The sequence below is a fragment of the Sorex fumeus genome, unplaced genomic scaffold (assembly GCF_029834395.1).
Source record: "Sorex fumeus unplaced genomic scaffold, SorFum_2.1 ptg000044l, whole genome shotgun sequence".
In the NCBI taxonomy this organism is placed as follows: Eukaryota; Metazoa; Chordata; class Mammalia; order Eulipotyphla; family Soricidae; genus Sorex; species Sorex fumeus.
This window is the reverse complement of record NW_026606101.1, coordinates 20,756,526-20,771,223: the sequence shown is the minus strand read 5'-3', so window position 1 is coordinate 20,771,223 and position 14,698 is coordinate 20,756,526. Positions and strand designations below refer to the sequence as shown.

At 44.8% G+C, this 14,698-nt stretch overlaps 1 protein-coding gene across 3 annotated transcripts in view; it reads right to left on the bottom strand.

The window, feature by feature from the left end:
- The window catches only part of ATRN (attractin), a 152,610-nt gene that overhangs the window by 70,540 nt on the left and 67,372 nt on the right, over positions 1–14,698 (bottom strand). For all 3 annotated transcript variants that reach the window (XM_056122082.1, XM_056122080.1, XM_056122081.1), the window contains exons 7-10: positions 6,438–6,528; positions 5,327–5,570; positions 4,392–4,575; positions 2,754–2,908 (exon numbers count right to left, since the gene is read on the bottom strand). In XM_056122082.1, the coding sequence (XP_055978057.1) occupies positions 2,754–2,908; positions 4,392–4,575; positions 5,327–5,570; positions 6,438–6,528 (674 nt within the window). The remainder of the gene's footprint in view (positions 1–2,753; positions 2,909–4,391; positions 4,576–5,326; positions 5,571–6,437; positions 6,529–14,698) is intronic.

The window sequence follows — 14,698 nt, the reverse complement described above, 5'->3', positions numbered from 1 at the left end:
ATCTCTGCATTGCTCAGTGCAATCTCCTGCCGAACATGCCCCACACTCAGTGCATCCACTTCTTCCGGGGGCCTGCTTGTCTTTTAATTCTCAGGCTTGTCAAGAGCACCCACCCTCCATCATGGTCCACACCAGGTACCCAGGGGGACCAAGATGCTCTAACCTCTCTGCTTTCAAAACACACTGGCCGGGGCCAGAGAGATGCTACAGTTGGGAGGGTGTTTACCTTTGGCACAAGGCCAACCTGGGTTCCATTGCCCAGCACCCCAGAAGGTCCCCTGAGCCTTGCCAGGAGTGATCCCTGAGCACGAAGCCAGGAGTAATCCTTGAGCACTGCCAGGTGTAGCCCCCCAAACAAACCAAAACACATCAGGCAAGCCCCATGTTCCCGTATTCCCGGTCATTCCCAAGTCCATCTCTCTATCCTCACTGCCACAGGCTGTTCCAAACCCTCACCAGGGCCTCAGCAACTGCTTCCTAAGTTTCACCTCTGCACCTGTCCAATGACAACGCCACAAAGAGACCTGAAGACATGAGTACTAATCTGTCACCACCTCCACAGAACTCGTACAGGGTCCAAACTCTGCTCTGCAGGACACATAAGAGGCCACAAGAGATCTATCCAGTCTGAACGCTGCTTCCTTCTCCGATCCTGCTTGAAGCCACTCTTCCCTCATCGGTTGCAGATGGAGCCAAAAATAACTACTCACAGGCCGGAGGGAAAGGCACCGTCTCCTTGCACCTGTGTGCCCATACACCTGGGCTTCCTGTGCCCAAGACATCCTGCCTAACTTGGCAAGCTGACCTCCCTGGGTACCCAAGGTACCCGCCTGCTGTGGGGAGGGGAAGGGGCTTCCTCTGGGGCCGGGGTGATGGCACAGGGGGCTGGAGCACCTGTTTTGCATGATGAAGTCCTGGATTTTATCCCTGGTACCTCAGGGTCTCCTGAACACCGCCAGGAGTAGGAGTGACCCAAAGTGTGTGTGGGGGGGGGGGGGGGGGGAGGGAGAGAGAGGAAGGAAAGGGAGAGGGAGAGGGGGAGGGAGAATGGAAAGGAAGGGGAGAGAGGGGGAGAGAGAGAGAGAGAGAGAGAGAGAGAGAGAGAGAGAGAGAGAGAGAGAGAGAGAGAGAAAGAGGTTTTCTGTCTCTGGCCAGTGTGATTTGAAAGCAGAGAGGTTAAAGCATCTTTGTCCCCCCGGGTACCTCGTGTGGGCCGAGATGGAGGGTGGGTGCTCTCGCCAAGCCTGAGAATTAAAAGACAGGGCTTTTTCCTTGCATGTGGCCGACCTGGGTTTAATCCCAGGACCCCAGAAAACCCCTGACCACAGAAACGTCAGTCCACATAGATAAAGGGGCTAGCCGTAAACACTCTCAGACATCCTGTTCCAGAGCAAGTAACCCTCTGAGCTGCAGTTTTGCTGCCTGTTCACGTCGCCTCCCCAGGGGCTTACCAGTCCTCTCACAAACACCAGGGTTCAAATTCTGAGACTGGCACCAAAATGTCTATTAAAAATGAACATCTGGGGGCGGGGGTGTGACTCAGAGCGCCCACCTGACATATGTGAGGTCCGGGCTCCCTCGATGACACTGCACAGAAACCAAACACGAAAGTTCCGACATCTATACAAGAGAATTGGCAGCACGTGTTTTGCATGGACCAATGCTGCCCTCTCCTGGTCAAGCCCACCATCACACCAAATTTTTGTAAAACGTGTACCAAGTCTTGGCTTGGTACACATCAACCATGTGTGAGACCAGTTTCTAGGGGATGCTATAAAACCATTATTAACTGCCCTGACACCAGCTGGCATGCACAGAGACATCACACTAATGTGTAAGGCCTCATTAATACAGGAGAGCCCATTAACCCCAGCTCATGCTCCGAAATAAAAACTCAACTAAAGGGAATGGCCCCAGAAAATTTTTATTATTAAAGTTGGTGACAAGAACAATTTTTAAAACAACTGATGATGAAAAGCAACTAGGGCGTAGGGGCCATGGAACACTGGTGGTAAACGGCACTATTTAACTCTGTATCTCCAGACTGGAGCGACAGTCCAGTGGGTAGGGCTTTTTCCTTGCATGTGGCCGACCTGGGTTTAATCCCAGGTACCCCATATGGTCCCCTGAGCACCACCAAGCATAATTCCTGAGTGCAGAGCCAGGAGTAAGCCCTGAGAACAGCCAGGTGGGGCGCCTAAACCCAAACCAAACCAAACGATACAGCTGAACCACAGAACCAACACAACTGAAAGCATGAGATCCAAACTACAATCACCAGACTCAGAAATGTGCCTGTCAGGAGGGGGTGGGGGGGGCCAACGGGGACACTGCTGGAAGGAAGCTGACAACGGCGATGAGGCAGGTGAGGGGACACTGTCTACCTAACACTCAACTGTGAATAACCGGAAACCACAGCGCTGACATTAAAAAATAATAATTATGATAATAATTTTTTGCTCGAGCGGGCCCAGGAACGTCTCCATTGGAGACTTTTGTTGTTACTATGTCTGGCATATCAAATACTCTCGGTAGCTTGCCGGGCTCTCCGAGAGGGGCGGAGGAATCGAACTCGGGTCGGCCATGTTGGCTGCGTGCAAGGCAGAAGCCCTACTGCTGTGCTATCGCTCCAGTCCCCTTCATCCAGACCTCTTTCAGATGGCCTGCCCATTTTTAAATGGTGACATTTATTCTGAAGGTTGCTCTGTAGACAAAAGGATTCGTGGACCCTGCCTGGCTCCGCGCCAACTCACCAATGTCATAAGCCATGAAGTCTGAGGAGAAGCACTTGGCGCCGTGGCTCATGGAGGTGTCATTGTGCGTGTTCCCTCCGAACACCAGCATGGTGCCACTCACCACCACCGCGGTGTGCAGGTAGCGGAAGAACCGGCTGTCCTTGAGGATGGTCCTTCAGGAAGGATCCAAAGACAATGAACACAGGTGAGATTTTCAGAACAGGTTTCATTTATCTGCTGATACAAACATAACTATTTTCTCAACTTCAGACCCAACTGTGCAAATACTTCTGGTCCTTTCCCTACAAATTACTCTTTAATACAATAAACATACAAAATCATGAAGGGAGAATTTTGGCCAAAAAACCATCATGAGTATTAAAAACATTCACGACACGACCCAACAACAAGGCAGTGGGTCAATGACAGAACACTTGCCTGTCAAGTGTGTGTGTGAGGCTCTGGGTCTGATCCCCAGTTCTGCCAAAAACAAATAAAAAAAAGTTATGGCTCTACAATTCCAGTTTCTAGAAGAAAGCATAGAGTTAGGAATTCTCACATGAAGTTTTTAATACAGGCTGGAAGAGACCGGAAGAACAGTACAGGGGTACAGAGCCTGCCTTGCACGTGGTGGACCCTGACTCAATACCTGGCACCACTATGGACCCCTGAGCTCGGCCAGGAGTGGCCCCTGAGCAACAGCTAAGCGTGGCACAAAAACAGAATACAAAAGACACAGCACACCCAGACAATGGACAAGCACTAAAATAATTATGATTTTTTTATGACCGGAAAACAGAATTCATGTAGCATGGTTTCAAAATATGTAAGGAAATACAAGTAACCAAAATGAGAGAGAGAGAAAGCACTGCTATATAATTACACTATCTCATAATTCATTATTAAGGTAAAAGGTAAAGGCCTTCCCGTTGATCATCGATTTGCTCGAGCGGGCCCAGTAACGTCTCCATTGGAGACTTTGTTGTTACTGTGTTTGGCATATCGAATACGTCACGGGGAGCTTGCCAGGCTCTGCCGTGCGGGCGAGATACTCTCGGTAGCTTGCCGGGCACTCCGAGAGGGGCGGAGGAATCGAACTTGGGTCGGCCATGTTGGCTGCATGCAAGGCAAACGCCCTACCGCTGTGCTATCGCTCCAGCCCGAATTCATCATTAGTAAACTTTATATAGACAAGTACGTGATACAGACCGAGGCAAACTATAATCGATTAGGGACTACCACCATCTCTGTTCAGTGACTTCAGTAAGAGAAGGATGACCCCATTGTCTTGGTCACCAAGATGACGACGACCAAAAGAATCACACATTTTACTTCATTACAAAAGTGAACGTAAGGAGTTATGTAGAGTAATTTATTCCCTAGGATTAGGAAGACCTAAAATGTTACCAAAGCCCTGAGCACATGGAAACTGAAATCCAGTCCCCAAATTCCATTTTCCAAGTCACCCATGCCAAAATGAGAGGATGCAAATACGGGCCACTTTATTGCCTTCTATTTATTTCCAAGTTTATCTGCTGATAATGCTGAACTGAGTTATCTGCAAGGTCTTAAAAACAAGAAAACCATACGACAGAGTCTTCCTAGAAAATGCTTGTCTGGAATCCGCCCCTTGGGAAGGCAGAGCAAGCAACCTACCACATCCTCGTGTCCACGTCATATCTGTAGAGATCGTCGGCGAGTCGGTATTTGTTGGCACTGAAAGCCTTGTAGCCTCCGTGGACGTAGATGGCCCTCGTGTTGCGGTCGAAAACGCTGCTGTGGCCGTAGCCTCCTTGGACCAGGGCGCCCTGGGTGGGCAGTATCGTCCACGTGTTCTTATCTGCCAAGAGAAAACAGTAAGGCCCACACTGAAGGCAACTCCTCCCTCAGACTGAAACATGCCAAACGGCTAAGGATAAGAGAGGGCAACTCAGGAGGCCTTAATGCACTAATAATAGTAATTTCATTCTTTGAAAAATCATCATTTTCGAAGGAAGGCGCCGGAAAACTTGTAACAGAGCCAGGTGGCCAAATTCCAACTCGTTAAACATTTCAATGGCCGAGCTCAACGATGTCACAGAGGAAGAGACTTTCAATTTAAGACTCTGATTCCCCTCAGCCAGACACTTAATTATCCATGACATTTAATTGTCACCTCACAGATATATACTTACTTTCTTCAATGATCACAACAGACACAATAAAAGTCAACCATCGGATGATTACGCATTCAGGAGAAATCACACGCTCAAAACCAGTCTCTAAAAGGCTAGCCAAAAAAAAATTTCTCCCTCAGAATATTTGTTGCTTCAAACCATTTTAATCTACTTATTTCTTTTTTTTTTTAATACCCAAAGCACTTAGTTCCATCTCTGCCTGCTTGCCAGACTAATAGCAACAGATACATATTAGACATTGGCATGAGTCATTTGAATGTCAGTGGCTAATGCTCTGGGTATTAACAGCATCTCAAGATAAAATACTGGCTCAAAATTAGGTTCAAGTCCAAATAAGTCCTAATAATAAAGTCCTAATAATAAGGTTTTTAATACAGTACTCAAAAAATATCCAATGGAAAAAAGTATACGTACCCAAGTCATATTCCTGCACGTTGCTTATGTATCCATAGAGGGGACAGTGACCAAAGATGACCAGCATGACCACACGGTCAGTGCTCAATGTGACGATATGTGCCGAATGCCCAACTACGGCATACTGCTCCTTGGCTCGGGGGCTCAGCAGCACCCAGGACTCATTATGAATATGAAATACTCTCAACTCATTGGTTACATTCCCTGTTGAATCAATTTTTCCTCCATACATGTAAATTTTTCCCTAGGAAAAATGTAAACAAAATTCTCAAAAAAAATGCAAAGGAAAACATCTGAGAATAGAAACAGACCATGCCCCTTTAGGTGAATTATTAGGAAAAGGGAAAAAGAATAAAAATAAATCATATTCTCTACTACTTTTTTCAATCCTTGCCTTGGGAGTCTCTCAGGCTTGAGTTTTCACGTTATAAAATGGCTTGATTCTCCCCGCATCCCAACATAAGCCACAAAAACATGGCAGTGAAAGTGAGTATTTAGGGATACTGCAATATGACTACTGTTGGCTAAACTTTCTAAAGATCATAAAAGCTAATCTACATTATTTTGCCATGTGGCATCACAGTCAGGATATCCAAGAATAATTTAAAGCCATTAAAATGTCTTGTGTTGGGCTGGAGAGGACAGTTTGGGGATTAAGGCTGCCAAAAGGAAATCCAACAAAAACAAAAACAATTTCTTGTGTTAAATCTGTTTCAACTTTAACTTCTTCCTATAACTCAAAGATGAAAAAAGTGCAGGAGAAGGATGAGTGACAGTTGCAGAACATTATGGATGCATTTAGAACCACCAGACGGTACATTAGCTCTCCTGAAGGAGCAGAAAAGTTGCTTAAGGGTAGATCACCACCCCACCTCCACCCAATGTGGGAGGTACTGGATTCAATCCCAAGCCCTGAAAAAAGGGGGGGAAAAAACCCCATATATAAAAATCAAATTATGATAAATTCTTTATTGGGTCTGTTTTACAAGGGAGAGGGAATAACCAATGGTGTTTTTGATGACATGAATAACCAATAGTTTTTCAATTACATAATAAGATAAAATAACTGTAAGAGCTGAATTTCGAGCCCCACAAAATGGAAATACTTTACCTTGTGTAACGCTAAGGAATGTCCGTATCTAACCATGACATTGTTCACAGACTGGTTCAGTGTAAGCCACTCCTTAGAGGAAAGATCGTATCTACAAAATAAACATGATTATTTTTACCCAAATGATCAAGCAAAACTATTTTATACGCTTCTGACACAATCCAGCTTGAACATTCTCATGACAGGACCAGAGAGACAAAACAAAGGTAAGGCACTTGCCTGGCCTGGGCTGTGGCCACAAACCCGGCTCGATTCGCTGGTGCCCTGAGCACAGATCCCAGAGTGACCTCCTCCAAAATGAGATGCTCATTATCATTTCATATTCAAAAAATATCTGGGGGCCAGAGTGATAGTAGATAATACAGCAGGAAGGGCATTTGCCTTGCACATGGCCAATCTGGGCATGATCCCCCGCATCCCACACGGTCCCTCAAGCACCACCATGAGTAACTCCCCAGTGCAGAGCCAGGAGTAACACCTGAGCATCACTGTCTGTGTCAAGGAAGGAAGAAGGGAAGGAAGAAGGGAAGGAAGGAAGGAAGGAAGGAAGGAAGGAAGGAAGGAAGGAAGGAAGGAAGGAAGGAAGGAAGGTCTGCTTGCTGGCTTTACCAGTGGATGACATCTTGGCTGGGTATAGTAATCTCAATGACCCTCTCTGGAGCGTTCCCTACATGAATGCCGTTATGGAGAATTATGAGGCCAGTCTGAACTTATTCTCTTCTTATTTTTATGTATTTACATATTTGTTAGGGGTGTTGTTCTTGATCTTTCTCCCTCCCACTTCTCCATCCCCTTCCCCCACCATATGCCTTTCTCACACTATTTTTTAAAGATGCAAGACTGCTTTGAGGCAGAAATAACCCAAATCCATTCCGGGAAATAGTCTTAAAAAATAGATTGCATCCCACTGCAACACTTTTGTGGAGCTCTGACGCTGGAGAATGTTTCCTGAGAACACATATTCCCATTATGTTCAAGTCAAAAGTCTGTTTCTATCAGTTTGAGGGAGAGGAAAGAAGAAGAGAGAAACTGAAACACAGAAGCAATTTTCCAAATGACTCAAATCACTTCATTTCCAAGTGACGTCAAGGGGGCTCGATCTGCATCTCAACATATTTGTTCCTCCTCCACAACACATCAGCCCAAGAACTGGCCGGGACCACTAAGGTTGCTGGCAAGTCCCTATAACCTGGGTAAGATGAACTTCCAAAGAAAGTCACATAAATTAAAAACAACAACAACAACAACAACAACAAAACTGTCACTCTTCACAACCCAGAGAAGCAATCACAAGGCGGGAAACAGTGGGGTGTGGGAGGAATGCACCCCCCCCACACACACAATTAAACATAAGAAAGGACAAACACCAAATAATCACTCCTCCTTATTGGAGCTGAGTCCAAGGTAACAAATGAAATAACGAGTAACTAGTCCTGAGCAAGCAGATCATCACTGATCAACTTCAGAACCCAAGAATGAGTTTCCTCTGGGGCCGGAGCAATAGCACAGTGGGGCATTAGCCTTGCACGAAGCCAACCAGGGTTTGATTCCCAGCATCCCATATGGTCCCTCTGAGCACCGCCAGGAGTAATTCCTGAGTGCAGAGCCAGGAGGAACTCCTGAGCATCGCCAGGTATGACCCAAAAAGCAAAACAAAACAAAACAAAAAGAATGAGTTTCCTCCAGCCAAGCTGAGCTATCTCCCACATGAATTCTTCCTGGCGGATTCCAATCCAGTGCCTAAAAACCAAAAGGCCCAATAAAGTAAAGGTTCTGCGAACAGGACCAGAACTACATGAGGCTGCCCACCCAATAACTTGCGATTTATTCTAAAAGTTCAATAATAATCAGAGTAGGTCTGGTCACCCAAGTATAAAATTTTCCTGGAACAATTTTGGGCTATTTCAACCCATCTGTCCCCTTTATTGGGATCTTTTCTTCAGAGCCAGTGATTGTCTATCCTGGGGTCTTTTCTTCCCACATGTCTTTAGATTTCTCCATTTCTAATTTTTCATCTGTACTCATGTTGTTGGTGACACAATTTGCATTCTCATTCTTTCTGTAATTCACGTTTGTTAGGTGTGTAATCTCCCAGTTCATCTCATTCTAGGTTACCTTTTTGCCTTTCAGCTTGTTTTACTGAATTAAAATCCCCATAAAGACTGAGCTATAAAAAGCAGCAGTGGAAAGGAACCTTTTGCTCCTTCAAGTTGCTTTCCCTCTATAAGAAGTCGGTGAGCTTTATTTATTTATTTATTTATTTATTTATTGCTGTGCTTTTTCTTCCAGCTGATTTTTTTTTTAATCAAAGAGTATCTGTATGAGCTACATTGTCACTTATTTCATCTTGTGGTTGCACTATGGACATTTGTACTTGCAAAGACTTCTTAGTTCTTTTCCTACTGTATCTAAAACAAGTTTATCTTTGCATCTTCGTTTTAGTGTGAGAATTTTGAGCTGTGTTGTTTTCTTAGGTCTGAAGAAATATTGGAACTCAAATGGAGGGTTTGCGTGTGGACAGTTAGAAAAGGTACTTAGAACCGGAAGATATCATATTGAATGAAGTAAGTCAGGAAAAGAGACAAACACAGAATGATCTCACTTATCTGTGGAACAGAATACTGGATGCGGAGATGTATTGTAGTAAAAGGAGGCTGCCTATATCACCCTTGACTCCAGCGTTTGGAGATGGACAGAGAAGGAAAGCAATCAAGGAAGGAGAAGAGAATGAGAAGCAATGGGTGAACAGACACCAGGCCTCCAGTTATACCAGTGACACAGTGACATCACCGTATATCCAAAACACCAATTCAACACAACTGAAAACATGAGATCTAAGTGGCAACCAACGAAACTTTAGTTTTGTAGTGTGCCTGTCAACTTGATAGTGGGGATGGGCAGGGCGTGGGGTCCGGAGGGAATCTGGGGACACTGGTGGAAGGAAGTTGACACCCGTGCAGGGATTGGTGTTGAATTACTGTATGCCTAAAACTCAACTATCAGCACTTTGTGAATCATGACCCTTTAATTAAAAGAAAAAAAAAATTAACGTATTTAGACTCTCCTCTGATACTTTATTTTATTTTTTTCTCCTTTTATACTTAAGTGCCCTACCCCACTGCCAAAGAATTTCCCAAATTACCTAGATTCTCCCCAGCAACTATTTTTCCTATTCTTTAAAATAAAAACCAAACCAAACACCTACTCAGTTTGCTTTTTCTCAGATTTGGGGCTATTAGTGAGAATTCTAATAATCTCATCAGTAGGCTTCTTCCTATTCAGTAGAAAAGAGAGTCAGCCCTAAGAACCTGTTTTAAAGTTTACTGCGCTCTGGGTCAAAGAAATAGTTCAACAAGCTGAGCACATGCCACGCATGAGAAGGCTTCCCACTACCACAGGTCCCCTGACCACTGTCAGGAGTGACTCCTGAACACAGACTGGGAACGACCCCAGAGCTCCGCCAGGTATGGCTCAACAAACAAACAAATTCAAAAACAAACAGAAAAGCCAGCAAAGAACTATATGTTACCAAAATAATAATAAAATTAAGTTTACTGGATTAGGAGTGGGTACATAGCTCAGTGGTAGACTGCTTGCTTTGTACGTAGAAGGTCCTGGGTTCGATCCCCAGCACTTCCAAATAAATAGATAAAAGGTTTACTGAATTAGACAACTAGTCCTTTTGGCTACCTGTGGCTCAATTCTGTACTATTTTTGTAAAGTTAGAAAGAAAGAGAGAAAGAAAAAAGTGCCTGCCACTGGCGAGGAAGCGGGGACATCGAGAGGGTGCCAGAGGGGAACTGGGGACATTGGTGTTGGGAATATACACTGGTGAAGAGATGGGTGTTGGAAATTATATGACTGAAACCCAATCACAAGCAACTTTGTAACACGAAGGAAGAAACTTCAGTGTGAAAATTTCCATCAAAAATCTTTTTTTCCCCCCATTCTTTCTTTTCTTTTTGCCACTGTACTACTGCTCTGGTCTCTCTTGAAAATCTTAGCCCAGAAGGTCAAGAACACCTGATTTTACAAGAAGACCTCTGGGGGGACATAACTTAAAGGTATATCACAGGGGGCAGAGACATAATGCAGCAAGTAGGGCACTTGCTTTGCACACAGCTGGCGTGGGTTCCATCCCTGGTGCCCCATACAGTCCCCCGAGCACAGCCAGAAGTAATTCCTGAGTACTGCCAGGTGTGGTTCAAAAGCGAAAAGCAAGGGGGAAAAGGCAAGTCACAAGGTCATGTACAAAAAACTAATAGGGCTATGCAGAAAATAAAGTACATGTTCCGAAACACATTTATAGGAAAACATAGGTGATGATATATTTTAAGTCCTAGAAATACTTCTCAGAGGAATTACTATTTTTACTTTTCATAAGTTAATTTAAAAATTGTTTTTGAGTCACACCTGGGTATGCTCAGGGATAATTCCTGGTGGGGACTGGGGTGGGGGTTGGTGCTTCAGGTCCAATCCGAGCTGACCGTGTGCCAAACAAGTGCTCTTCCCCTTTATATCATCTCTCTGACCCCATAGGACCATACTAATATTTACGAAACACTTAAAGCTATAAGTCACTTCCAGATCAAATACAAGTAGAAATACCTACAATCTGAAAACTAAATGTGACTTATAAAGTTACCAGCCAAAAAACTGTAAGTTGCTGCAAGAGTCCAGTTCCAAGTGGACAAGTTCCACCTTGTCAGACACAGCCTCTTTTTTTTTCAGGTGACAGGGATGGATAGGGAAGTTCAATTTTGGACACAGTCACGGTCACGGTCCGGTCACGGTCCGGTCACGGTCCTCCCGTTGTTCATCGATTTGCTCGAGCGGGCCCAGTAACATCTCCATCGTGAGAATTGTTGTTACTGTGTCTGGCATATCGAATACGTCACGGGTAGCTTGCCAGGCTTTGCCCTGCGGGCGAGATACTCTCGGTAGCTTGCCGGGCTCTCCGAGAGGGGCAGAGGAATCGAACTCGGGTCGGCCATGTTGGCTGCGTGCAAGGCAAACGCCCTACCCGTTGTGCTATCGCTCCAGCCCAGTGTGTTTCAGATACCTACTAGTCATACAAAAGGCAGAGTTGTCGACGGAGGGCCAGGTGAGAAGTCGGGCCAGCAGATATATAAATTCAGGGGCACCTGTACACAGACCAAGCTGCTGCACCAGAGTACCAACAGAGTCACTGTACACTCCCGCAAAGGAGGAACAAGGGCAGAGGGAGTCAGGAGGAAGAAATACAGAAAATATCCAGAGTCCCGGAAGTTAAGTGAAGGGCTTGGGAAAAGGCAAGAGGGAGCCAGCTGCACCAAATGCTGGGGAAAAGATCAAATAAGACGCGGACTGGGAATGGAAAAATCAAAAATTCAGCCCTTCAGCCACACGAGACACCCTTTTCACATGCTCGGGAACCACACACACGGCTGATACTGTGACAGTGCAGATACTGAACACTGCCAGTGGGACAGAGACCCACACAGAAGACAGCATTGCGGGCCAATGGGATTCCCAGGAGTCCTCTGCTAGTGGCCTTTCCCCCCAAAAAAATAAATAAATAAAATAAAAAAAATTTGGAACTGGATTGCTGGGAATTAAAATAAGAGAAAATACAGTGGGGAGCTGAAAAATGATGAGTAAGAGTAGAAAAAGGAGATAAAATGGAGGTACCGGAGCACCTGCCTTGCATGTGACAGACTCAGGTTCGATCCCTGCATCTCAGACAGCACAGCCAGGAGCAGTGCCTGAGTGCAGATCCCAGAGTAATCCCTGAGCATCATCAGGTGTGGCCCCAAACCGAACAAAAACAACAACATGCACCTCTGGGGGAGCAGGGACGTTTGCAGCCATTATTTCTTCCAATACTTTGTCAGACACAGCCTCTTTCTCTCTTTCTCAGGTGAAAGAAATGGGAAGATTTTTCTTCCCGATTTTGGTCTATAGGTCTCAGGAGTTCTGTTTCTTATTTTGTTTTTTCTATTTGCCTTCAGTTGTTCAGACTAAAATAATTCCATGTACTATCTTCAGGAAGACTGACTTCTCTTTTCCCTCTGTCCTCTCCATTCTACTGCTGGGCTTTTAAACTTTTTTGAAATGAAAAAATATTAAGTCTAAAAATTCACTGAGATTTTCTTCTACTTGGGTCATTGTACCTGTCAGTTCTAAAATTTCCATTTCATTCATCCTTACTTCTTGTCTTTGGTAAAACTCCACTCTTCACTTGTTTCATGTGTGCCAGTAAACTCACGTGGAAGAATTTTTATTATTACTGCTTTAAGTTTTTTTTTTTTTTGCTTTTGGGGTCACACCTGGTGATGCACAGTGGTTGCTCCTGCACTCAAGATTATTCCTGGCAGAGCTCAGGGGACCATATGGGATGCTGGGAATCGAACAAGGGGCAGCCGCGTGTAAGGCAAACGCCCTACCTGCTGTGCTATCGCTTAAGCCCCGACTACTTCAAGATTCTTGCTAGGTAATTTTCACATATTGTCATCCTGGTGTCAGTGTCTCCTGAGTGTCTTCCCTTGCGCAGGTTGAGATTTTCCTAGTTTCCAGCACTACAAATGATTTTTCAATGAAGCCATACCCTTACACGTACGTGTCTCTGGCTCTTAGATATCCTGCCATGGTCAACCTCCTCGACCATGCCCTGTGGGGAAGGGGACGACTGACCCATGACAGCTTGTTAACCAGGTGGGAGTGAAAACTCGGGCTCTCCAAACAGTTTCCACGGACAACTAACGTGGTCAGAGTGACCTCATTACTATCAGATGGAAAAGAAACTCCAGCTAGCAGGGATGGTTCCCACCACGCGCCCACCTCAGATGGGAGTAGTGGGAGCAGGCAGTCTCCCTCTCCGCCTGCTCCAGACATACCCTGGCAGCCCCAAACCTCCAGAAACCAATCACCACACCCTTCACAGCCGATCTTCACAGACTTATCCTGAGCCCCCCACACATGCAAGAGACTAAATCTTCTAAAAAATTCAAGTACGTAGAACCAGTGACGGAAAATGCCAGTGCCCATTTTCCAAAACCCCAGTTTACCCTCCATCCCATACCCTCCCCCTTCTTTTGGGGCAGATGATTTCCACATCAGTCTCTCTCTACTTTGATTACATTCAATATTTTGACACCAGACCCACCATTATTATTTGGGATTTTACCCCAACCTCAGATCTGTAAAAAAGGCAACCATAGACAATTTGTTTTCTGTTGCTGGTTATGAATAACATGTTGCACAGCTGCAGTAGTGGCTGCATGATTTTGGAATTCTGAAATTTTAACAATTAAATTTGGAGGAATTTCTGCCAAAACCTGCTTGGTTCCGAGATTTGTTCCTGAGTCTCTGGGATCATGGCCATTAAGTAGCTTGATCAGGAGCCAAGGGGGACTTTCGTGGGCGGTGACTTGGGGTCTCATTGGGGTGGGGAGGAAAGGCCGGCTTCACCCCCATCCCATGAGGCCCGTGTGTCTTGTCACTGGGGGCCCAAACCTGACTATTCAATAGCCTCTTGAGGATGGCGGCCACCGAGCCACCAAGGGGGAGCAGCTGGAGGGACAGCACTCTTTACCCCAGGCCGGTAACCTACTGCAGGGACCAGACGCATTTCTGCCAAAAGCTGCTGGGTACTTTCTTGCTTTTTTAAAGGACTTTGTAGCTATTCTATGTTCCTATGAGACTTTTCTTCCATCTGAAATTATTATTAAAATGTCTAGGTCATAAATAAGTGTGAATAAGAACTTGTATATTTACCCCAAAGTCAATCTCCAGAGGTAAATTCACTTGGACAACATATATTTGTCCTTCAAGATGAGGAACCAGGACAGGATTTTATTATTATTATTATTATTAATTTTATTCTACTGGGTCCAGGAAATAGACCATGAATCCTGAACAGAATTAGTGGTTTATCCTTTCTACCAGCACATTATAAATTCAAATCACTTGACCTGTAGATTGCTAAATAAGAGGTAAACCCCAACTTAAATAAGATCTACGCTAGGTGTTCAAAACAAAATACCAGAAACAGTATCTGGAAAAGAAAAGTTATTATTTAATAAGACAATGAATTCCCAACTTAAAAAAAAACTCAGAATATGTCCCCTACTCCATCCCCCACCAAATAAATAGTAATCTGAAATATTATTACTGAAACATACACAAGGAATTTTCCTGCGGTAATGAAATTAACAAGGATCTCTTTTTTCCTCTAGTTATAAAATTTCAAAACAGAGAACTAAGCTTCTTGCAAAAGAGTT